Here is a 26,877-nt window from a genome sequence, read left to right on the forward strand (position 1 = left end):
TGTAGTTGAGAGTACAAAATGACCTTAATTTGCTGCTTCAGGTTGTTACACTTTTATAGTTTTGCATACAGAGAATTGCTCAGGGGATAAGACAAGAACAGAGAAAAATACATTCTACAAATTCTGACATTAAAATAGAATCTAATAGCATTTTATATGAATGATATACAATCTATAGCTTCCTTAAGTGCTTGAGGAATATAATAATGTATATTCAAGCAGAAAAACAATCCTAGCATCACTTACAGACCTTGTTTGTAAGCAAGTTTATTAACTGAGTGTAACTGTTGAACAGGCGGTGCTTATTGCTGAGTTCGTCAGTGACTGTGAAGTTGGTGGTGCACTCTTGTCATTTGTATCAGTTTTGCCCTTAACTAATTCCTCTGTGTTCCTTTCTGGCTTCAATAAGATAATATAACATTTAGGAACAAAAAGACAAGCCAGCAAGCCAAAGCTGGATGCCAAAATGGCAAACATTTCAACAGCTACCATATATTTACCCCGAGTGCTTAAATAGGCTGGGATAAAAGAAATCCAAACAATAAAAAAGACAAGCAGGGCAAAGGTCATAAACTTGGCTTCATTAAAGTTATCAGGTAATTTCCGAGCAATGAAAGCAAAAATAAAGCAAATAGCAGCCAGTAATGCATCATATCCTAACACACAACACAGGAACACTACAGAGCCTTCATTGCATTCCATAATTATTTTGATATTTTGAGACTGTGTATTCTTGATAGGGTAAGGAGGTAGAATTAGTAACCAAGCTGTACAGAGACAAGCATGGCATAAGACAAGGATCAATGCAATAATTCTTTGCTGAAAAGGGCCTAAAAGTTTACTTTCTGTGCCTTCAGGTGATTTTGCTTTGGTTGCTTTGGCTTTGAGCATCAGATTAACAGCCTTTGATAACATACATGAAAGGCAGGTAGCAAAGCTAACAGCAAGAAGAACCTGTCGTGTCATACAAGACCATGCTACTGGCAAGCCAACAAAGACGATTGCACTGAGAAAGCATATAACTAGTGAAAATAACAGCATAAAGCTCAGTCCACGATCATTAGATTTGACAAGGGCAGTATTCTTTCGAACCATGTAAACCACAGCAATGGCTGCAGCAGTGCAGGCCCCAAATATTGATAGTGCTATTAATGTCATTCCCAAGGCATCATTATAACCAAGGTATTCAATCACTTTATGTACACATTCATCTCTGTTTTCATTGGACCAGTAATCTTCAGGGCACTGAATACATTCCCTCGAATCTGTCAAATAAACATCAAAATATTGTTATGCAGTTGATATATACATATGTACTATTTATTTTCACATTTAGACCTGCAATATACTGTTAATTCTACTTAAATATCTCAAATGGCTATTACTTTTGGTAAATATACACAATCAACCCATCACTGTTGTAGTGTTAACGGTTGATGTGCAGTGCTGCTTTTCTCTTAACTTTTAATCCAATTAAATGAGCTCTTGTGGTACAGTGAGTAATGTCACCCTGTCTCTGAGCCAGAAGCTCCAGGTTTAAGCACCTGCCCATCACTCAAGGAAGATACCTTTGTAACGCAGCCAAACAGGTTGATTATCAACCTGCAAATCCTTCTAACACACGCCAATGGTAAGTGGTAAGAGGGGGAGAGATTCCTGGTCAGCCATGTGATAGAAAAAAAATTGGAGTCTCTACCATCATTACCCAAAAGTTCCAGACTACAACATGACTGTAAAGTTCATGTTGCCATAGCAACTTGGCCTACAGGAATGAATTTTAACACACCACTACCGAATGAGAAACATTTATTTACTTAAGAAAGCTGTTCCCCTGCCCCCAGTCCAGGTCATTTTATTATAAGTCGAATAAATATCAAATAATCTTACTTTATTTGTAAAGGGTCTCATTTTTCACTCATAGGGCAGAATTAATGCCCTCCCCCTTGGCGAGTTTGGGGGCAGGGGCCATTTAATCAGGCAGAAGGGCGGTGGTGGGGACCCCAGCACCTTTGCACCACTGCCTGGATTAAGTCTGTGGCAGGAAGGCCCGTGGAAGGTCTTCCCACCCCACACTAATAGAAGCCCTTAAGTGAGCAATTGCCCATTTAAGGGCCTCATCCCACCACCACTGGCATTCATCCAGCAGCGGACAGAGGACTCACCATACAAGAAGCCTGAAAAGCAAACCCTGTCAGGGTTGCTTGCGGGCTCCCAGGGGGTGTCCCTCATTCAAAGGCATTCAGTGCCCGTTCAAGGGACCTGGCATTGAGAATGCGAGGCCCACTGAGAGGCAGCCCCTTGCCCTTGCTGCTGACCACCCTGTGACCACCTGTCATCATTCTTCAGTTGTGCCTAGGTCCACTGGTGATCCTAGGCCTCGGGTGGGTGTAGTCCCAGCGGTGCCACCTCCCCAGTGGTGCTTTCAAGCAATGAAGAGCTGCTGGTCTTTGATCATGGGAAAGACCTGCTGCAAAGTTAAGTGCCTAATTGGCGCTTAATTTGACGGGCCTTCCCAAAAAGAGGTGCCATGGGGCTCTACCCCCGTCACCTCCATCAAATATTGCCCATACTAGCTGTCATTTTTGAAAAAAAGTGAGTACAATCCACTGATGATTTCTGTATCACCCTGGCCCTGGCCTGTGTTGGAGGTCCATCTGTGGTAGGCTAGCTGAAGATACATTGGTTTAAAGCCTCCCGGGTGTCCCTGCCTCCCTGGAGGATGCCTGGGTCAGCATCTACCCCCTCAGCGTTCTCCTGCACATGCTCATCCTCGGACCCACTATTGGACTCATCATGTACAGCCGGAGCATCTGCGTCTACATCTTTTTCCTCCACTGCGACCCCCCTTTCCAGCACCAGTTTGTGGAGAGCACAGCATGCAACCACTATCAGCGACAGACGATCTCGGGGGTATTGGAATGTGCCCCCTGAATGGTCCAGGCATTGGAAGCGCAACTTGAGAAGACCGATGGTTCTCTCTACCACAGCCCTTGTGGAGGCTCCTATTGTACCGCTGCTCAGCCTCTGTTCTTGGATGGCAGAGGACTGTCATGAGCCACCTTCTGAGGGGATAGCCCTTGTCACCCAGCAGCCATCCATCCAGCCGGGCTAGAGCACTGAAGAGCCCCGGCACCTGGGAGTGTCTGAGGATGTAGGCGTCATGAGAGCTGACAGGGTACCTTGCGCAGACTTGCAGAATCTGCATCCTATGGTCACACACTATATGCATGTTCATGGAGTGGAAGCCCTTCCTGTTGACAAAGGCACCTAGCTCACCCGCTGGCACCTTGATGGCCACATGTTTGCAGTCTATTGCACCCTGGATGCAGGGGAACCCAGCAATCGCTGCAAAGCCTCTGACTCGCTCTGTCTAGCTGGCCTCATCCCAGCGGTAGTGGATGAAAGTCAATGCATGCCTGAACAGAGCGTCTGTCACCTGCTTGACACAAGTGTGGACAGCTGACTGGGAGACTCCGCAAAGATCACCCACCGACCCCCGGAAAGAGCCAGAGGCATAGAAGTTGAGGGCAGCCGTGACTTTCAACGCCACTGGCATGGGCTGCCCACCCACACAGTTGGCGCAGATCTCAGGGCCTATCATCTGACATATGGAGGTCACTGTCTCCCTTGAGAAACGGAGCTTCCTTCGGCACTGCACCTCAGACATATTGAAGTAGTTGCGTCGCCGCCCGTAAATCCTGGCAGCAGGATAGTGTCGTCTTCTGCAACCCCTTCCGCCTTGGACTTCCTGTTGGCCTGTGCCCCTTGTGCCTGTGCCTCTCCTCCCAAAGGTGGCTCCCTCCAGTGGATAGCACAACCCCCATTCCCAGGCTAAGGGGAGGCTTCCTGAAACCAGCAAGACCCCAAAAATGATATTTACTCCAGAGTCCTGACCTGAAGGCTGTTACTCCTGTCCAAGCAGCTGTGAAGAGTTTTGAAGTTTTCCTGCTCACACAGGCAATTAGCAGTAAGTTTAAGCATTAAATGTCTGACAAATAGCACCCACGACCCCACTCACCCCTCTTATCCCACCCATGGATGAGGTTTATAAAAATGTGACCTACCTGCCTGCCTGTTGCGCCCATGCGACGACCTGAAGATCGCACGGACCCCGAAAAATCGGCGTCAATTGCTGCCTCAAGGGCCTTAAGTGGCCCATTAATTAATGGCGGGCGCGCATCAGTGATCAACATGCATCCGCCCACCTAAACACCGCGATAGCACACAGTGCCATTGGGACACACGCCCAACGTCACTGTGCATTATTTTACAAGTCGGTGTGTGGGGCCCGCCCCCGCACACCGACTTGAAAATTCTGCCCCATATTTTACCACAGGGGATTGTATTTTTTATACAACTGTCATACCATTTGCTTTCCTTTTTTCAAGCTTATTAACTTCAAGTTTTATCATTCAAATTCTAAACCTCTGCTACTACCATCAACCTTCCTTCTTTATTTACCACTGATAAACTATGCAAACAGGATGAAAGAGTGTGATAAGGATCATGATGAAAATGTTACAAGCTGGTGAAGTAGTATGTTGGTTATCTGGCACCACGTACCATGCAATGGTGATATGTAGGTTCATACCAGCAATTTCTTCCACTTTAATTTTCTGAATTTTGGTTGTCAAAGATGTCAAGTGGAGATCAAGTGGTTTCCTCATGGGAGGGTAAGAAAACTGAAGCACATACAACTGTACCTTCACAACTATCATGCAGCTTGTACTAATTGATTACAGTGTAGTATTAATTGGTTATGAAGCAGGTATTAGCAATTACCTAAGAGCAAGAGGTTTTTCACCTCAGCCACCACCTATCCCCAATCCCCCAAAATGGAACTGTTCAGTATGGAAGCAGCTAAAAGAACAGAAACGTTACTAAGATACAAAGAATACAAAACAGCACAAGGGACAGGAGCTATGACATTCATTTAAATACCTGGTACTACAGAACTATGGATTATGTTTCTGTATGTCACAAGATTTTCAATAGAAGCTTAATGTAGTTATGTCATTGAGAATTTCTTTTATTAATGGTTCATATTAAAATTGAATTGATCAGTTATTCAGCTGAATCAACTATTAGGTTTGTGCTAATTGCTTTTAAGAGCAGCTATTCCACACTATACGTTCCATGCTCATCCTTGGGTATATGAAGACATCTTACTCAAATGCACAAATTGAACATTTTCTTTTAATGCTTTCATTGGATTCCCCCCAGCTAAGAATACAATAGTTTTTTTTTGTATGTGAAAGTACAATGTGAACTTTAGGGGTAATGTTAGAAAATTATCCTCATAATCAGCAGTCTTACCTACACATTAGGAATTTAGATGCATAATCCTCACAATGCCCATCCATTAATTATAAAATTGTGAGCTAAATGTCATAAAACCACCTATGTTACTGTATTAATAGAAATAATATATTTGTGTCTTGGCATCTTAATTGCTCTTACATTATCTTAAATGTTATAATATATTCTGCTAAATATGCTGTGTATATATAAAAACCTGAGTGAATATTTTGCATAAATTTATTTTTAAAATGAGTATTATTTCATACAAAAATACATAACTAACCTGTCTCATTAGTTATCTCGCCATCAGCACACGGAATGCAGTCAAAGCAGCAAACAGGTTCTCCTTGCCGAATTCCCTTTCTGGTGCCAGGCTGACAGCTCTCACTACATACAGAAAATGGAGGCTGCCAAATGGAACATTGACACAAATTAAGTAGGATTTTCCAAAGAGCAATTTATACTTAAAAGACTAAAACTGATATTTTTCTGGCCTAAGGGAAAATTACAAGTAAGTGAAGCTGTTATCTCAAAAACAGCATAATAAAGCACTTTATGAATGTTGTAGTACGTAAGTTGTGAAAACCTACTGCAAGGCTGATATCTTTTTGCATATAACAATTATAAACTGGGGAAAGGCAGCAATACTTTTCATTACTGCATAGATTGTGCACCATTATAAATAAAAATAATGAAATATGTGAATTTTCATGATAGTGTACAAAATGGAAAATATGCAGCTAAATATTTGCAAAGTGTAACCTGTTTATCATGATTTACATTATGATAGACCCAGTACTTATGGAAACTGTCAGCATTCTCCTCAATATTGACAAAGACCATTATGGAAGAGATGTAGAAACAGAGAGAAATATAAATATATTAGTTGCTACAATTTGAATTATCCAAGGGAAAGTGACACAATGTCATTGCACTTTAACCTAACCCTCCTGCCACGAATGAGAAAGTTACATTAAAATTGTTTCAGTGCATTTACCACACTAATTGGTGCCAATTTTAATCATGGAGTTCTTTTTAGGTGATTGAGGCATGTCCTGGAAGCAGGGAGCATCTCATAAAAACATGCAAATCGAGATCCTATGATGTAATTAAGATCCTGATGCATCTTTAACAGGAAAAATAAGTTCTATCCAGTGCTCGCTGCGTAAGACATGACAGGATTGGAATGGCATGCTGACTGGAAGCAATATTTAAAGAGACACAGACTCTCATCATAGGGATCTGTATGCTGTTGTGACTTTTGGATTTTCAATGGATTTTTAACCATGGAGATGGTTTGGTTTTGATCTTTTTTGCCTTAAACATCTTGAATATGCAGTCACGGCTTATGATGGATGGCATTCCAGCTTCATTGTTCTGCATGAAAGAAGAGATAGAGGAGCAACAGCAGCCACCTCAAGAAGCAGAAGGAGCAGCAAGTTGGCCTGTTAAAAGATAACAAAGAAGGTTGCTCATAGGTCTTATCCAATTCAGAGGGTTTATAGACCAAGAACTATTTTCTTGGTTATCCCTGAGATGCAGTGAATGGAGAGTTTGTTCTTCACCAGCCAGGCTCCCACTGATCTATGAAGCCCCCTGAAATAATCTGCTGCCAATTGGGCCAGATGACCATGTATTGCCAGTGGCTGTCAAAGACACCACCACCCTCAACTTTCTTGTTTCAAGCTCTTTCCAGGGACATCTCTTGTATCTCCCAGCCCACAATGCACAACTGCATTGTCAGGTGACCAATGTTTATTTTCCAGGGCCAACTAAAACATCACTGATTCTATTGACATTAACAATCAAAATGGGAGCATTCGAAGATTTGCAGCTGTGGCTAGCTGCTCCCATATCCAGGGGTTACCAATTGCACTCAGGTAACATGACCAGGCACCAGAAAACGGAGCCAGCAGCTTTCGTGAACTGTGATTACACCACAGAAGGATCATGCACGCCAGTGTCAGTTTCATTGGCAGTGGTCACAATGCCTTTATCTTGCAACAATCAACTACCTTCAAAAAATGTAAGATGATGGTTGTTTGAGGCCAAAGGCTATCGTCGCCCACCCCCATACATATGGCTGGTGATACCCAGCTGCAATAGGGGAGATGGTGGTATAGTGGTAATGTCACTAGACTAGTAATCCAGTAATGCTCTGAGGATATGGGTTCAAATTTCACCACATCAGCTGATGGAATTTTAAAAATTAAATTAATAAAATCTGGAATTGAAAACTAATCCCAGTAACAGTGACCATGAAGCTATCGTCGATTGTCGTAAAAACCCATCTGGTTCATTCATTAATGTCCTTTAGGAGGGAAATCTGCCATTATTACCTGGTCTGGCCTACATGTGACTCCAGACCCACAGCAATGGTTGACTCTAACTGCCCTCTGAAATGGCCCACCAAGCCAATCAGGTCAAGGGCAATTAGGGATGCACAACAAATGCTGGCCTTTCCAGCAATGCCTACATCCCATGAAAGAATAAAGAAAAAAACATCATCATATCAAAACAGCTGAAGTACAACCAGAGCTGTGGTACCACAGTAATACTATATAGAGCTCTATGGAGCAAAGCTTCAGGTGCTGAGATTGGTTTGGTGGCTCTCTTAGAGTATACCCCACACAAGTTTCCTGCATCATTATTTGTGGTGAATATTGTAACATGGCAATAGAGAGAGCATTGTATTTCAAGGAAGCAACAGCAATAACAACCACATCTGATGAGGAAGAAGTGTATGAAGATAAGGTAGAAACAGAAGGAGGGCTAGCAGAAAACCTTAAGTCTGAAATGCTAAGGATCATTTGATAGCACAGTATTTCTAGTGTTCTGCTCATTTCCCTCCCCTGAAAACCTCTGTAAAATAAATCTCCTTATTACCTGCTTCACCACTCCCTTAATTATGCACTAAGGAACATTGTGCAATGACTTTTGACCTGAAAGCAGTATAGTAAGGAAAATTTGTAATTGCTTAAAAATTTCTATGAAATCTGTCTTTGGTTTTAAGAATTTTGGAAAGGACTTTTGACCTGAAAGCAATACAGTAAGGAAAATTTGTAATTTCTTTAAAATTTCTGTGAAATCTTTTTTTGGTTTTAAGAATTTTGAAAAGGACTTTTACGCATTAATTATAAAAGGATCAATTGTACCTTTCTTGGATAATAAGAAATACTGGTCCATGTAACATGGCAACCCTTGACCTGGAAGCAGTACAAATAGAAAGGAAATTGAGATACAGACGCCATGTGGCCAGACATGGAGAGCTACAAGCAGAGGAGCTGGAGGGTGAAGGCAATCAGCACAAAGAGGCAGACATAAAGAGAAAGCAGACAGAGACAGAAAGAGGAACACAAAGAATTATTGTGAGATGAAGAAACAAATCATTCTCAGGGAAAGATCAGTTTTTCTGTTTTGCAGAAAAGGAAACAGGGCCTCTTAGAACTACTGTTCCAGCTAGCCAAAAAATGTCTAAAACCTTCAAAGCTGCCTGAATAGGTTGGAGACACTAAAAAGGTGGGTGTCCTCCCAGAAATTGCCAAACCAAGGTGTTATTGCTTGCTCAGTTGAAAAGGAACTCTGGAAAACTACAGAGGGAGAGAGGGTTCGTAGGAGTGTGACTCGCTGATGATAATCATCCCCACGAAGCCCGGGGGTGAAAGCTGTTGTCGGACAGTACTCCTGAGCTCCCCTGTGTGAATAAAGAATATAATGCCATACATGCTGTAGGAGAATGCTTGTAGTTATGTAAGATGTATCTTTGTTGTATCGACTATTTAAAGTGAAATTTACCTTTATATTTGAAGTATCATTTGCTTGTTAATTCATTTGTAATCTGCATTGGTTATGATTCGTGTTAAAGTAAAAGCTACAAAAAGCAGAATCTTGTTGATAATTTCTTCATTTGGGGATCATTCAGTAAATTTGGTTATTTTGGTTTACAGTTCCCCATCGGGGTTGTAACAATTGAAACAACTCATCCAACTTTTACAGTATTGACAATGCAGATTCAGGAGCTACTATGGAAATATATAGCAGGCCAAAGTGCCAAATGTGATAATGGTGATTAATTTTAGTCTTGGCAAGCCTCCATCTGCTTGAGAGAAAGAGAATGTCTCTTCTTGCCCTTATCTCTTGCAATAGAACCTCCACCAGGGAAACATCAGAGAACATTGGGGCTTCCTCCTGACTCATTTGTCAGTTTGAATGATTAAAACAAGCATTGTCAACAAATTAAGTGCAACTCCCCCCATTTGTTGGAAATTATAGTCACAAAGTGGACAATCGGGTCAGATGCCTTCCAATCAAATGTTAATTTATGACAGTAGCCCTGTCCACTTGAAACCCATTCCAGGTTAACATTCAGCCCATTGTGTCACTTTTGACAATTTAACACACTGAATATTTGAATATTTGCCACTTCACTTAGACTTAAAATGCTATTACTCTGATTTCATGAACTGCTATTCAGGATCCAAAGATAATTAACAGTTACATTAATCCTCATTTGACTTAACCTCCTTGATTACTAAGCACAGATAATAATCACATTATATTAAATCATCTTCTGTTATAAATGCAACAGATGCTACATTACTTGCATACCGTAACCTGGTCGTCATTCCAAATTATAGAATCATTTTGGATGATCATCTCTTGTCCTGGGGGTGCGGTCCCGTTGTAACTGCCTATTACCCTAAAAGAGATATACCCATCGGAGGTTCTCTGCCAGTTCATAATATCATACATTGCATCGATATCTCCATTTACATCAAAATATATTTCTTCCCCTAGAAGGCTCTTAAACCGAACATTTTTCAGGTAATACATAAGCTAGGAAGAACAAAAGAAAAATTAACAAGAAACAAGTATTGCTTGTGAATATAAAACAGCAACATAGAGATTTAACTTTGTTAGTTCAATAGATTAAATCAAACATCTATTTGTAAATTACATAGGGCCAAATCTTGCTGCAAAAATAACAGCAAGGAAATGATGCACCCAGTTATTAATGCAGAAATCGGCCAAAAATTCAGGGATTAGATGACACCAATGCATTGTTGAATCTCCAGACTTACTAATCAATTTGTCACTCCCCTGCTTGCTTCAATCAAATAGCATCTCACCCTTAGCCTCTTTTTTATTTTAAAGTACTTGCTGGATTTGCACATTAATTACTATTTAAATGTGCAACAGGAAGTTAGAGATGATAATTAATACCATTATAACGAGGCATTAATTGTTAATGCAATGCCAATTGACCTCTGGTCCAGAAAGGGAACAGTTCGAATGATCCAGTCTCATTGCTACATGTAGCAATTTCTTCCTAGAAATTTAATATAATTTTTCTTACTTTTCCTTTCCATCTCTCTGAATCAAGTCTTTCTTTCCCTCATTTTAGTACTCTTCCTGTGCCTGGTTGGGATCTAATTCACCCCCTTTTCTATCATTCCTCTGTTTCTTTCTCAATCCTTAAACCTCATTGGTTAAAGAGATAGATTGTCGGTCCCAATGTTTACTAAGATCCCAGATGTCTGTTGACCTCACTATGCCAATATCAGCTTACACTTCCAGTACATTACAGTGCAAAAGATTTTGAGCTGAATGGTACAGGAAAAAGTAAGGTATGACACCAGCTACCTCACTCCAATATTTATCTAATTCAATCGCATATTGTTGAATTCTGAAATTTGCTCAGTTGTTCACAACCCTTAGATTTGCACAAGATGATTAAGTTGACTGAAGATGTAGAGGTGCTTTTGCTTTTATCAATAGTAACGTAACTCTCTAAGATTGTCATTTTTTATTTGTGAAGCTCAAAATGTCTATCAGTACAAACCCATCTACCCTTTAGAATTGTCAATTTTGATTTGTAAAACTCAAAATGGAAACATTCACTTGTTCATTTAGCCACTTCTATTCATGGTGGCAGCTATTTCGGAACAATGCTGCAGTCAAACAACTTTTGATGTTTGATTGTAAATCCTTACAGATTTTTTTGTCAGTTCATGTTTTCATCTCTATGGGTGACATCCTGTCCCATCAAGCTTAGATTTCCTTTTCGTCAGATGCACAAGATTTAATTCCATTTAATTATGACATGAGTAACACCAATTCTATTTATCCCATGTCCAAGGTAAGCAGCAATGATATAATAGGGAGAAGATGTGTGTTGGACTGAAATCTTAAAGATTTCTCACTTATAAAGTGGTCTAACAAAATGTTGGATTTTCTACCATTGAATATGAATGGGCAGAAAAGTCCTGGCAGTGTCTGATTACCACTGCCACTTTTAAACAGAGTAAAATCAAATGTGTGCTTGCATTGCTATTTTGCAAACGTATGAGAAAGCAACGAGAGCCAGCAAGATAATCTCACGTACATGTTGGAATGTCACTGGATATATAGCCATTTGTGAGGGAATTGAACTTAGAATATTGTATAAAGAGCACATTGCTAAAATAAAATTATGCTAAAATTCCAAACAGAAACAAAAACGTTTTTAAAAACTTATGTCAGTGCCTATTTTTAGTAATATGTTTCACTATTAATAACTATAAATAACGTGGTGATAACTACAAAGACAATAATTTCTTGCTTAATGTTTCATCTTAAAATATAGTTTCCAATATTTATAACTCAAGTCATAAATATTTCATTAGGCCCTGCCCTAGTCCTGAACTTGTACCTTTCTCTATTTTCTCTCCCATCTTCCCTCATGCTCTCTTTGAGCTCATTTTCAATATAACCCACCACTAGCTCTTTCCAGCCTATTCCCACTAAACTACCAACAATCTAATTTCTCTTCTTGGCTCCCAAGTTAGCTGATATTGTAAATAGTTCTCTCTCCTCAGGTTTTGTCCTGCTCTCCTTCAAATCTGCCAGCACCACCCCGACCCCTACAAAATAAATCTTGACCCTTTGTTCATGCAAACAACAGTCCATCTTCAACCTCTCTTTTCTCTCCAAAGTCTTCCACATCTTCCAAATTCAGGCCCATCTTTCTGAAAATTGCATGTTTGAAACCCTCCAATCAAATTTCCACCCTGCCACAGTATTGCAATAGTTCTTAACAAAGTCACAAATTACATCCTGTGACTGTGATAAACATAAACTACCCCCCCTTATCCTTCTTAACTTGTCTGCGGTCTTTGACACAGTTGATTACCCATCTTCCTCCAAAGTCTCTCCATCATCGTCCAGTGGGGTGGGACTGCACTTGCCTGGTTCCATTCTTTTCCATCTAATCTTAGCCAGAGAATCACTGCAATGGCTTCTCTTCCTGCTCCCACAATGTTACCTCTTGTATCCTGCAAGGATCTCTCCTTGGCCTCCTTCTATTTCTCATCTATGTGCTGCCCCTTGGCAACACCATTCAAGAACAACCAGCTCCATGGGGATGCCAGTAATTCAGAAGCCCAGGCCAATGCTCTGGGAACATGGGTTCAAATCCCACGACAACAGCTGGTGGAATTTGAATTCAATTAATAAATCAGGAATATAAAGCTAGTCTCAGTGATGATGACCATGACAATCATCATCGATTGTTGTAAAAACACATCTGGTCCATTAATGTCCTTTAGGGAAGGAAATCTGCTATTCCTAATTTGTTGGGTTTACCTGGTCTGGCCTACTTGTGAATCCAGAGATACAGCAATGTGGTTGACTAGAGGCCCTCTAAAATGGCTTACCAAGCCACTCAATCCATGGGCAACTAGGGATGGGCAACAAATGGTGGCCTTGCCAATGATGCCCACATCTCATGAAAGAACCATGAAGCTCTACCTCACCAACCTCTCTCAACCACTCTACTCTCTCTAAAAGGTTAGACTGCTTGTCCGACATCCAGTACTGAATGAGCAAAAATTTCCTCCCATTAAATATTGGGAATACCAATATTGGACAGGTTTTTATTCGCCGCCGCAAACTCCACGTCTTAACCATGACTCTATTCCTCTCTCTGCAATTGGCTGAGGCTGAACCAGACTATTTGCAACCTTGCTCATATTTGACCCAGAAATGAGGTTCTGACCTCATATTCGCACCATCGCTAAGACTGCTTACATCTACCTTGGTAGCATTATCCAATTCTATTGTATCAGCTGATCTGCTGCTGAAACCTTCATCTGTTTACTACCTCTAGATTTGACTATTCTAATGACCTCCTGGTCGACCTCCCATGTTTTACCCTTAGTAAACTTGAGATCACCCAAAACTTTGTTGCCCCTGTCCTAACTTACACAAAGCTCCATTCACCCATCAACGCTGTGCTCACTAACCTACAGTGGCTCCTGGTTCAGCAGTGCCTTGATTTTAAAATTCTTGTCCCCATTTTCAAACCCTTATGGCCCTGCACCTCCCCATCTCTGTAATCTCCTCCGGCCCCCACAACCCTCTGAGGTATCTGCACTTCTCAAATTCCGTCCCCTTGATTATCCTTGATTTTAATTCCCTTTTGGTGGCCATGCTTTCAGATGCTTCAGCCCTGAACTCTGGAATTCCCTCCCTAAACCTCTCCGCCTCTCTAACTCACTTTGCTCTTTTAAGACACTCCTTAAAACCTACCTTTTCAACCAAGTTTTTGGGCATCAGGCCTAATATCTCCTTATGTGGCTTGATGACATACTTTGTTTTCAAAGACTCTGTGAAGGGCCTTGCATTGTTTGTTTTATTATGTTAAAGGCACTGTATAAATACAAGTCACCTGCTGACTCCCCACAGCCTGTCCACCATCTACAAGCCACAAGTCAGGAGTGTGGAATACTTGCCTGGATGAGTGCAGCTCCAACAACACTCAAAAAGCTCAACACCATCCAGGGCAAAGCAGCCTGCTTGATTGGCACCCTATCCACCACCTCTAATATCCAATCTCTCCACCACCGATGCAGAGTGGCAGCAGTGTTTACCATCTACAAGATGCATTGCAGCAACTCACCAAGGCTCCTTCGACAGCACCTTCCAGTGCCACAACCTCTATTACCTAGAAAGACAAGGGCAACAGATGCGTGGAAACCACCACCTACAAGTTCCCCTCCAGGTCACGCAACATACTGACTTGGAACTATATTGCTGTTCTTTCACTGTCCACCGGGTCAAATGCCTGGAACTTCCTCCCACAAAGCACTGTGGGTGTACCTACACCACATGGACTGCAGCTGTTCAAGAAGGCAGCTCACCACCACCTTCTCAAGGGCACTTAGGGATGGGCAACAAAAATGCTGGCCTAGCCAGCGACGCCCATGTCCTGTGAAAGAATAAAAACAGGTTGTATTTGCAGTCTGTCAACGATGAAAACTAAACTCTTTATTTAAAAGAGTCATTCCCTTATTCTGAGGAAATTTGTGAAGTTGCAGATCTGCAAAACCCCACCACCTTCTTCCTGGAAAACAGATAACACTGTGGCAGATTCTCAATTCTATTAGATCTACCAATTCTGCACCAAACCTCTGTAGATCTCCAGCAAGCTCTCAGTCATGCTCTCAATGCTCTGTTGTTAGGCTTTTCAGTGTTCTTTCAGTTGGACCCCTGGGCTGTCAGACTCATTGCCTGAACAATGATTTCCAAAGAATACCTTTCATAAACATGCTTATCTATAACTATTTTTAGAAAGTTTAACTAGTAAATGTGGTCAGTGATTCACTTATGACAAAATGTCAACGAGCACACCATGTCTACAAGCCAAGTTTGATTTCTGTGACTTTTTAGAAAGACAATAATTCTGCCTCATTCAATAATACTTATCAAATATTCCAAGACTCCTAAAAACAAGGACAACTTTGAAATTTGCTTCCATTTCACTATGGAGTGAGTTGGCCTCCTTTGTACAATATTATTCTAAGATTAAACAGGGCAGATTACATAACCTTTAGGAAGAGTGACATTTCAGCTCTTTCATTTTTCTTCAGTGTGAATGGATATTTTACTGGTGTGTGTATTGTTGATTCACTGAAAAGCAGCACATAATTACAAACTAGAAACCAATTAAAATAAATGCATTCATTCCATGAAGAGCTATACAATGTAAAGCACTGAAAACATACCTGCCACGGCTGAAAATTTGTGATGTTTGCACATGATCCATTAACAAATGGACCCTCTCCTGTCTTACAGGTATGCATATTGTGCAATGCATTTGCCACAGTGTATACAGATTTGTACACGCTGTACGTCAGCCTCAGTTGGGATACGTCAGTATACGTATTGTCGATTTCATCAAAATCCTCCTTTCCTGTACAAAACCTCTGAGAAAGAGGAGGAATATTATGGATTCTATTCTTTACATCTGTTCTGTTATACTCAGCCGTTTTAACATTAAGCATTCTACTGACAGCCACACCATGCTCTGGCCACATGCAATCAAAGGCTCTCTCCCAGAACTCAGTTATCAGTTTTTCTCCAGAATTTCTTGGATCTAATTGAATGAGATGATTGTGTAGACCACGGATATCAGCTCGTTGAATTGCCAATCCAATAGTTCCACCTAAAAGTGAGGAATACTCTGGTTTGGAAATCAGTGCAGAGTTAATCCAAGCCTCACTTGCTATCCATGTTCTGCCAGAAATATTGCGTTGCATGACTTCTTCCATTAAATAGCTCAGGTCAATATCAGCAGAGAAGACTGCAATGATTTTGGCAGTTGATTGCTCAATTGTGTCCACGATTCGAACTATTTTCTCTCTTGCATAAACTTTGGGGATAGTCTCAGAAAAAGAGATGCATACTCCAACCTTTTCTACCTCTTCTTTGAAGTTTTTAATTCCATATTTCCCATAGTCATCATCTGATGCAATTGTGCCCACCCATGTCCATCCAAAGTGTACGACAAGTTTTGCCATTGCTCTAGATTGAAAAATATCACTTGGTATGGTTCGGATAAAGGATGGAAACTGAAATTTATCACTGAGAACTGAGCAAGAGGCTGAGTAATCCACCTGCAAAACAGTAGTCAAAGAAATTATGCAAAGCATTCAGGCAAAAACAATACAATATCTCAATAACAACATGTGCAAGTAACTGTTTTCCCCTTACAGTTTTTGAAAACTGTTGTTATGAGTATTGCTGAAAAAAAGAGACATGCTGTCAAAGCTTTTCATCTTACACTCATCAGTTCAGATGCAAAATTCCTTTTGCCTGCAGAGGACAGGTCCCTGTGTATAAATATATGTAGCTACTGGCAAATGTAAGTAAGCTATGTTGCGCCTTTTTTGAACTAAACAAAAGTGTGGGGGACAATAGCTCCCTGGTTCATTCTCCATGGAAACCCTCAACCAATCAGAGCCAACTTGCCAACCCAGCACCCTTTTCTCATGCAGCATAAATTGTTCTCCCTTTGAGATTTGGCATTCTTGCATCTGTCCTGATGGGTGCAAGATGAAAAGCTTTGACAACATGTCTCTTTTTTCAGCAATACTTAAGTTCTATACTACCAAGCAACTTTTGTTATGCTTTTTTCATCTCACCTTATTTTATTTCCTAAGCTTCCCTTTATATCGGCATGGATTACCCCCCAACTAAAGACAAAGATGTTTTATGCACTATGCTAATGTTCGCAATCCTTCTCTATATTACTCTTGGTCTAGTCATTTAGACTTCTGAGCTGCAAGAACAATCTATTAATTCAGCCTTGGATTTCACTCTGTTCAGCATTAATTACAAAGTCAATAGGTGACTGTGCATGTGCGAACAATCATAAGCAGGAATCCATATCCTCACACTCCACCACACAACATGTTGGCAAAACAATGCATTGTACCACTTCTATTGTACATTTCACATTCTGCCATCAGAATATGTCTTCTGGCATTTTCTGTCCTGGACACCATACAGCCATTACTTATTTTTAATTCCTGTTCAATAAGGTAGTCAATGCCAAACATAAGGCTGTTCATTTATTACAAAAAAGGGCAAAATAAAATCAGGAATTGATCAGTATGATTTTATTTGAATTAGAAAGGTCTTTGTCCCTCACCTTTGGACTTGTGTTTGGAAAAGCTAAATTAAAGGCAAGAATAAATTAACTTTCAAATCTAACTAAAATGTACATTTTGTATGAATTTATCAATTCTTCATATTCAGATTCAAGTTACGCTATTGTTAAAGCAGACAGAACATCAAATATGATTTTACATATTCCTTTTCATGTGATGTGAACTCCAGATCTGAGTCAGGGAGATAGGAGTTTCAGTGGTTTCTGCAAAAAGAATAATACATTTCTATCCAAAGATACACAAGTTTTATCACTTTAATGAAAATTATCTGAATATGACAAAGTGCAATTATGGCTTAATCCGCTTGAACTGATCAAGTTTGACATAGCTTGGAATACCGTTCACTCTTGAAGCACAACTTTGTTCCAAAGGCAACCTTCAATAAGATGTGTAGCAATTTCATAAAAACTATTAAACAAGTTATGTCGCTCAATTTTACTATTTAGTATGTTAAAACTTTACACTATGAAATACTTTACACACATAAATACACCAGATGGATAATTTGTCACATGAATACAGTATCCCCAGCTTAGTGCTCACATTTTTAACGAGGTTCTTATGAAAACATAGATCCTATCACCATTGCATTTCCCATTCTGTTACCTGAGGAAAGTAATACAGTCCTAGGATTCTGGCAGTTGCAATAGAGAGAGCTGATCCTCCAGATCCAATGAGCACCGCCAAAGGAGCTCCACTGCCACACCGGTAGTTGGGTACAGCTTCATCTTGCCCAGTCAGGTAAGTCAATGTTCCTTCAACAGCTTTGGAAATGGTAAAACAAGAGTCATAGATTGTGTACCCAAGGTGGATATCCGGTAGAATTGAATCATTCTGGTTGATTTCATTAATCGCATGGATCATTGTTCTGGCCCAACGGAAAGCTCTGAAATTGAATCTGTTCAGCAAATCAGAGAGGTTAGGAGAAAGTTCCATCTCACAATTACAAAGCCACATATTACGCAGAGAAAATATAGTTATCAAAGACACATACAAACTGATAGTAAGGATTAGGAGAATTTATGACATAAACCAATAATAACTTGGATTTATAGAACACCTTCAACATAGTAAAACATCTGAAGGTGTTTCACAGGAGTGTTATCAAACAAAATTTGACACCGAGCCACATAAGAGAGTATTACGGCAGATGACCATAAGCTTTGTCAAAGATGGAAGTTTCAGTAAGGCTTAAATGAGGAAAGAGAGGTAGAAAGAAGGAGAGGATGTAGGAGGGAATTCCAGAGCTTAGGGCCTAGGCACTAATGACGGACAGATTAAAATCAGGGATAAGCAAGAAGCCAGATTGGGAGGAGCAAGATACCTTCGAGGGGTGTACGGCTGGGGGAGGTTACAAAGATAGGGAGGTGCAAGGCCATGGTGGGATTCGAAAACAAGGATGAGAATTTTAAAATCAAGGTATTGCTTAACCAGGAGCCAACGTAGGTCAGCAAGCACAGGAGTGATGGGTGAATGGGACTTGGTGCAAGTTAGGACACAACAGCAAAGTTTTGGATTACCTCAAGTTTATGAGGGTGCAATCGTTAATTCTCGAGGTAACAAAGCTATAGATGAGGGTTTCAGCAGCTAATGAGCTGAGGCATCATTTAATAATGCAGCAAAGCATTGTCCCTACCCATTTGTCCTAAAAGCACGTCTTCTATGCTTAAAGTATTACTTTCACTACAACTTGTGATTTAAATAATAGCTATGGTGCTGTAATAGCACTATTTAACGTGACAATTTTCCTGCTTCAGTGCTATAATCTATTCAAATAGTTTCACATTTAAGTAAATGCTTTTGTATTAGCAAGAGTTTTATTTTTATTTATCTGCTTTCACCATATGGACAATGCTAGCAAGGCTGCATTTATTACCCATGCCTACTTGCAATAAAATGGTGGTGCTTTTCATAGGGCATTAAGGATAAACTGCTTCGTGCAGGCTGGAGTTAAATGTAGGCCAGGCAAAGATCGCATGTTCCCAACCATAACACATATTAGTGAACTAGCTGCTTTTTTTAAAAAAACAGCAATCCGGTAATGTTCATGGTCATTTTCTGGAACTGGCCACAAATGGCCAGATTTACTGAAATAAAAAGTTAACCATTTTCCATTGTGAGATTCTAACTCCCAATCTGTGGGCTGCTAGTCCAGGTTCAGAACCATTAACTAATATACCTAGTCAATGACAATGACAACAAACAACAACTGGCAACCAAAAAGCACTTTTAAGAATACAACATTTCTCCAAGATATTTCACTGAAGAAGGAAGAAACAAATAAATAGATAATGGAATGGAGGGAGAAATTTGAAGCAGTGACTGAAAACATGGTGAAAAAAGGTGAGTTTTGAAAAGTTTTAAAAGATGAAGAAAGACAAGAGGAGGAGAGAGTCAGGGAGGAGTTCCAGAGAGTAGTACTTAAAGCATTTACAAGACTTCAGAAGAGCTGAAAGGTTACAAACTTGAATTGAAGCTCAGGGAGTGTGAGGAAGTGGTCAGAAAAACTTCATGATTGAAGGATTACAGGACAAATGGAGGCACACCTAGAAGACCAGTTGACACTAGAACCAAACTGTAGCAACCCATGTCTACAGACACTGAAAACTCAATGACGAAGAAAAATTGGCTCTACAAGCTTCAGATCAGCATAGATCCATCTGTGTCATTAGCTCCATGGGCACCAGTAAACAACCTACAATACAGGGGACATCACTGCCAGTGATAGTCAAAGTTATTACTACCTTCAACATTTCTGTCCCTGTTTCCTTCTAGCTAGCTCACAGATTTGTAGCGTTAACTAATGAGATACGCACACGTGTATCAAATGTATAACTGGTACATTAGCCAAAGTTATTGGTTAGTGCTGCCAACATGCTTAATTCTTCTCCTACTGAATACCAACACCCATCATGGCACACCTGCCCAAGATCATTGCATTGCTGCATTTTCAAAAGTAGAGGAATGGTTGTGGGCAGTCATGTGGACATTCAGGCAATGGGTTACTGCTCCACATCTGCCACAACCACTTGGTCCTCCTCGCCTATGAATGATGAATCAGCTGAAGCTGCCACCACAAACCAACTACAGCCTCTACAGTGTATATAGATGAGGTTGCAAACATTGGTGAGAGAAATGTAAGGTGCTGTCATTCCAGGCCATTGGCAATCCTGGCAGGATGCTCCTCCAGGCCTACAATAATAGAAAAAGAACAAATGTTACCTCCAAAATATACCTTCAAACATATCAGAATGGTATCATGGATGAGGAACCTCAGATATGTGGCAAGACTAAAGAGGCTTAAATTGTTCTCTTTAGTTTAGAGTAGGTTAAAGGACAAACATACGTCTAATTTACACCCTATCATGGGTGTCACTAAGGGATCATGCATTTAGGTTCTGATGCAATTATTTTATATATAAAGCCCTTTGGGGATGTCAATGTGTCACAATATTTCCTACTGTAAGTCATATCTATACATGTACCTTGCTGAAGTATAATTAAGCATGCTAAGTATTGAAAGAGCCATAAGGACTCTGTAACAGGTTGCTTTGAAAAATTCAGACTTGTTAAGTGGTATATTAAATAATCTTACTGTGGTAGCTTCCATAAAATACCATTTCCTTCCGCAACTGTTCCCAGGTCCTAAAGGAACTGTACACAGTATTGACCTTGGCGGTTTCCTTTTTCCTGGAATGTGGCATTAATATCTTCTGCACAGTGTTCTAAAATGGCAAACAGGGAACCCTGCTCACCCGCACCTCACGCAGAGCCCTCTATCTCACCAATTATCAAGCAGAGGTGTTGAATGCTGTACACTAATTGCTCATAGCCTTCCTCATTTCTAGCATCCAGATTTGCTTTGCAATCCACTATTTTTTGCCAGCCAATTTTTATGCCCTATACAACATTTGGAAAAGCTAATAACTGGCCCCATTGCTTTAAATCCAGCTTTAGGCTATTACAAGCTGATGGCTTGCCAGAGTTCCCTCCATCAGTCACCTTTGGCAATGCCGCCAGCACCAGCCCCAGTTCAGGTACAGAACTGTTTCAAATGCTAAATTAGGGATGATCTTGGGAGACTCAAGGGAGTCAGTCATTCCTAATTTGCATGCATGAAAATGTTATGGAACTTCAATCCAATTGCCTCAGCTCCAGGATCAAAAAATCTGTCAATGGTCTACCACTAAAAGGAGAATATGACATGATACAGGGAAACAAGATTGATGTGGATTGTTTCAGCTGCAGATCAAGCACTGGCACAGGCCTCAATGGCCTCATTTGGTGCTGTCATTTTATGATTTTATGGAAGAATATAAAAAAGTTTTCCTATAACACACATTCTCTCCTATGCCTGCTCTTGAACTAACTATGGGAAGGTGTACAAGGATACCTTCCCTTCCACTGTTGAATCTCATGGGCAAAATGGAGCGTCTGTTTGTATCAGGTGATGCAAGTATAGATCTGTATCCCATTGAACAGGCTAGGGCTTATTTCTCGAGAAATGAGAAGGCTGGGGAGGAACTTGGTAGAGGATTTTAAGATTATAAAAGAGTTTGCTATGGTAATGTAGTGAAGATATTTCCACTATGGGGCAGACAAAAACAAGGGGCCATAAATATAAGCCAGTCACTAATAAATCCAATAAAAAATTCAGGAGAAAGTTTTTTTTAACTCATAAAGTGATTAAAATGTACAATGCACTGCCACAGGGAGTAATTGAGATGAATGGGCATAGGTACAATGGATAAACATATGAGGGAGAAAGGAGTAGAGTTTTGGGAGGGTTAGATGATGAGGATTGGGAGAAAACTCATGAGGAGCATTAACAATAGCATGGACCAGGTAGACTAAATGCCCTGTTTCTTTCCTGTAATCCTATGTAATTATTCTGTGCCATAGTGTAGTGATGTACCAATGCACTGCATTATCTTTTAAATCATAACATTTAAAGCCAGTATGAGTTAATAATGTTTGCAACCCAAATTAAATGACTTGTTATATTTCTTGCATTATTTTATGGATCTAGGTTATGCCTCTTCTGTTCTCTAATGAAGATCCATGTCAATTTTCTGAGTCTCCCTACAGTGCAGAAAACAAAAGTCCAATTTTTGCAATAATGATGACATTGAAACCTTCAGTATTTGTTGTCATTACTCCTGTGAAACTGACAACAATTTCTGGAGTTCAGACACGTGCAGTTAAATGCGGAAGTACAAAAGTTGCTTTCAGTGATTCTGCACTTCTCCATAAGAGTCTCTACAGGCTGCAATCAATTAGAAATCAGTGAACTGAAGAGAACTTCCCTTTTAAACCATGATATCACTGTTAAAGATCCCTGAAAAGGTTACACTGTGTTAATAATTCTTCACAGAATACTGAGTCATACCTATTGCTAAATAACTTCTCTGGCCCTGGGAAACAAATTATATATTTGTGTAATGTTAGTGTTTCTCATTTTGATAAAAATCCAATCTATTTTTAAATAATTTTTATTAAAGTTTGTTTATGATGCTTCAACTTCTAATGTATATGCCTGATCATTTATTTCCCAATCATTTAGGATAGTGTCCTAGACCCTACCATCTTCAACTGCTTCATCAATGATCTTCCCTCCATCATAAAATCAGAAACGGGGCTGTTCTTTGATGATTGTAGAGTGTTTAGTTCCATTTGCAACTCCTCAGACACTAAAGCAGTCCATGCCTGCATGCAACAAGACCTGGACAACATTCAGGATTTGGATGATAAGTAGCAAGTAATAATTGTACCACAGACATGCCTGGCAATGACCATCTCTAACAAGAAAGAATTTAACCATCGCTCCTTGACATTGAACAGCATTACCATTGCTGAGTCCCCACTATCAACATCCTAGCGGGTTATCATTGATCAGAAACTTAACTGGACCAGCCATATAAATACTCTGGCTGCAAGAACAGGTCAGAGGCTGAGATTTCTAACGTGAGTGACTCACCTTCTGACTCCCCAAAAGTGTCCACCATTTACAAGGTACAAGTCAGGAATGTTGGAATACTCCTCACTTGCCTGCATAAGTGCAGCTCTATCATCACTGAGGAAGTCTGACAATATCCAGCACCAGCAGCCCACTTGATTGGCACCTGATCCGCCATTTTAAATATTTACTCCCTCCACCACCAGCATACAATGGCAGCAGTGTGTACCATCTATAAGATGCAGTGGAGCAACTCACCAAGGCTCCTTTAATAGTACCTTACAAACCTGTAACCTCTACTACCTAGAAGGACAACACCAGCAAATGTATAGGAACACCACCATTTGCAAATTCCCTTCCATCCTGGTTTGGAACTATACCATCATTCCTTCACTGTTGCTGATCAAAAACCTGGAATTCCCTCTCTAAAAGTACTGTGGGTGTACCTACACTACATGGACTGTTCAAGAAAGTGGTTCACCAATGCCTGCTTTAGGGCAGTTAGAAATGAGCAAGAAATGATGGCCTTGCCAGCGATGTTCACATCCACGAACAAATAATGGAAAAATTGCTCTCTGTAAAAATTAAAAGTGGCAGATAATCAATACATTTTACTTCCTGGTTTTCTGTTTGTGAGAATGTGATTGGCTTCTTTCCCTGCTTGATGACATCACTGTTGCTGGGGCTTGGAGATTCCATTTGGCCCCAGGTTTAAATTAAATCTGGAAGGGGAAATCCAGAGCTCACCAAATCTTTGTGGACAGCTTTCTTCAAGGTCAGTGGAAAGCACTGTCACTCACCGCCACCCGCAAAATCTAGGCCACTACTCTGTGTGTTTCTTAACCTTTGAACATCTGCAATTTCTCTTGGCCATTTGGGATCAGCCTAACTTTTCCTCCAGTTATTACCTGAAATCGAATAACTTACAGAGCTCCTGATTCGCTTTTACACAGATGATGCATTATGAAGTTGGACGCTTTTGATTGGAGACGCAATCGCCCCACCCACTGAATGACTGAAATGTCACTCAAACGAAGGCGGACAAGATACATCAGTGATCAAAAATCCTAAAGAAAGTATTTACCTTCTTGTCAATACTGCAAATACTTGATAGCACATTGTCAACACACCGATTTGACAACAGTAGGTATTTAGCTCCGCAACCAATTATAAAATCCATAAGTTCCATCTAAGTGTTGATTTTGACTATCTTTTCGTTGAAAATTTAAATTAGTTCGTGTTAAAATGCATTTGCTTGGCTTTTGATTTGAACAGTGTTTCATTGAAATGCCACTTTGGTTTCTTATATCATCTGATGATGAATAGCAACTAAATCTCGAATGCAAACCTTCACATAATGACCCCCCGTGAAAACAATAGCTCCAACAACAGCCTCAGTACCACACCGTTCACCTGAGATCACAAGTGGACCAGGAACCGTCTCCAATCCCAAGGATTCATTGGCTTTCCACATTCCACTGAACGTGTGCTTTATATACCTGTAGCATAAGCCATACATTGCACCCTAGAATTAAACAATTCAGTAAAGAAGCAACATACCTCACGAAGCAACACATCTCATGAAGCAAGGAATTTAATTGGATAGCTTTTTGTTGTCATTGAAGTTCTGGTCAAAAGAGTTGTAAACAACTAGAAACTAGCTGCTCCAAAATGTGATTATTTTAGACAAGCATTCACCATGGAATTACCCCGAGTTTCTATAACCGACAATAACTTGACAGCAATGTATTTACAATTTGAGATCATAACTCTTACCCCTCACATCCCGAAGACTGCGGCGATGTGCTGGACGATGAATTTGAGGACACGACTCTGTAATGAATCGGAAACATCCCTCCAACTATCACATCTCCTGGCATTTTAAAACTATTTAAATTAAATTTTCCTTTCAGCTTGCATGTAGATTTTCCATAGACGGCCACGGAAATTGTTAAGCATATCAAAACACGTAAATAATTTCTCGGCTCCATGTCAGGATTTGTAGGACATAAGAAAAAACTCGAATGTCAGTAAGTCCTCAGCTTTTATGGGTTTCTGGGCCACTAACTCTATCCTCATTGGTTAAAACAGTGAAATGGGCAAAAGAAAAGCCCTGGTGCTGTCCCAGTGGGACACGAATGTAGTTATGGAGCAGAGTTAGATGTATCTTTGGTCTTGGCTGCTCATTTCGGAAATCTTTGACAAAGCGTCTTTGGCAAATGTTACAAATAGAAAAAGTTAATTAAAATTACATTTCCAAATAGATTTTGTTTCCAAAAGTTGCAAAAAGCGCATAATATTGAATTCAATGCCCAATAATGTTTCATACTTAGTTTGGATTATTTAGCTCTTTAACTCTGTTTATGGACCAAGGGTCCACTGATGAATACGGACTCAGACGCTACACACTAAGAAACGATCACCGATCAATTCATTTTCAAATAAAACTACAAGAAAGGCAAGTGTCATTTAAAAGGACGTCAAACTCTTAACAGAAAATTAGGACCATTAATTTCTTAACGGCAAAAGCATAGAAGATTGGTCGCATTGGTATTTAAATGTATCCAGCCCAAGGTCTGCTGGAAATCTCTTTTCGCAAGCTTTAGTTTTGCGAATAGTCCCCTGCTAATTAATTACGGTAAAACACAACTGACGAGCAGCTGATTAATTTTCTCCTAAACCATTGGGATGGTTCGTAATCAGTAACTAAGGTTGGTTTATGTTTCTGGCAAACATGCTTGAAGCCACCATGGACCTCAGTGCCAGCTGATGGAGCCTTCTGTTCTTAAACCTCTGTGGGTCTCAGGATAAGTCCTGATCTGTTTGGCACACCGCCCCATGGGGTTGAGACACAATATCTTCCATCATCGTTAAACTTTATCCTTTGGGGTACTGGCCACCCATCTATCTGTTCGTCAAACCACCCTTGAAAGGACAGTCTATTGCACGCGTCCTTGATTTCCAGATTAGAACTACTCAGTTAATGGCACAAGTCATTGCAGCAAGGCAAACATACAGCAAGGCTTTTTTTGAATTTTCCCTTCACTAATGAGGAAGAAAATGCCAGAATTTCTAATCTCATTCAATGCAACTGGTTAGCGCAAAAGTGAGGACTACAATTTTGTTTTCGAAGAAAATACGCAGGGTTAGAAAGCCGTTCTGATTCTCGATTCGTAAACAAATTTTATTTACATGAAACAATAACAAATCTGTTCCATGTGAACGATGATTAATGTCCTATTCCCTCTGCTAGAAAATTATAATTAATATACCTTTGAGCATGGATTAAACAATTAACTGCACTGAACTGTTTACAACTATTCCGAGAATTAACAGTTGCCATGGAATAATAATTATTATAACCTCAACCTATAGTTCAAATGGCTCATGGTTTTCTGGATAATTCCCAGCGACAGTTCTTAACAATGTGTCCGAACATTCTTTTTATTTTGTAGAAAGAATCATCATAGGAAAAGGATACACCTCATTGTTTCTACATTTCTAGTGCCACGTGACTAGATGACGATTAAAGTTTATAATGATTGTTTTAGTTTTACAATGGGCATCTTAAATTTCATACCTATTGTACCTAAAATACTGCATGGGTGATTGGGGATTGCCTGGCTGTAA

The 26,877-nt window shown here is 40.1% G+C and overlaps 1 protein-coding gene across 1 annotated transcript; it reads right to left on the reverse strand.

Moving 5' to 3' along the window:
* LOC144694190 (vomeronasal type-2 receptor 1-like) lies at positions 1-25,109 on the reverse strand. The gene is made up of 6 exons (XM_078564547.1): positions 25,024-25,109; positions 17,898-18,189; positions 15,345-16,235; positions 9,910-10,137; positions 5,585-5,708; positions 1-1,265 (listed from the first exon to the last, which is right to left on the reverse strand). Exons 1-6 carry the CDS (start codon positions 25,098-25,100, stop codon positions 271-273), a joined length of 2,607 nt encoding a protein of 868 aa, XP_078420673.1. The 5' UTR covers positions 25,101-25,109; the 3' UTR covers positions 1-270.
* Positions 25,110-26,877: the final 1,768 nt, after the last annotated feature.

The sequence above is a fragment of the Cetorhinus maximus genome, chromosome 19 (genome assembly GCF_964194155.1).
Source record: "Cetorhinus maximus chromosome 19, sCetMax3.hap1.1, whole genome shotgun sequence".
Lineage (NCBI taxonomy): Eukaryota > Metazoa > Chordata > Chondrichthyes > Lamniformes > Cetorhinidae > Cetorhinus > Cetorhinus maximus.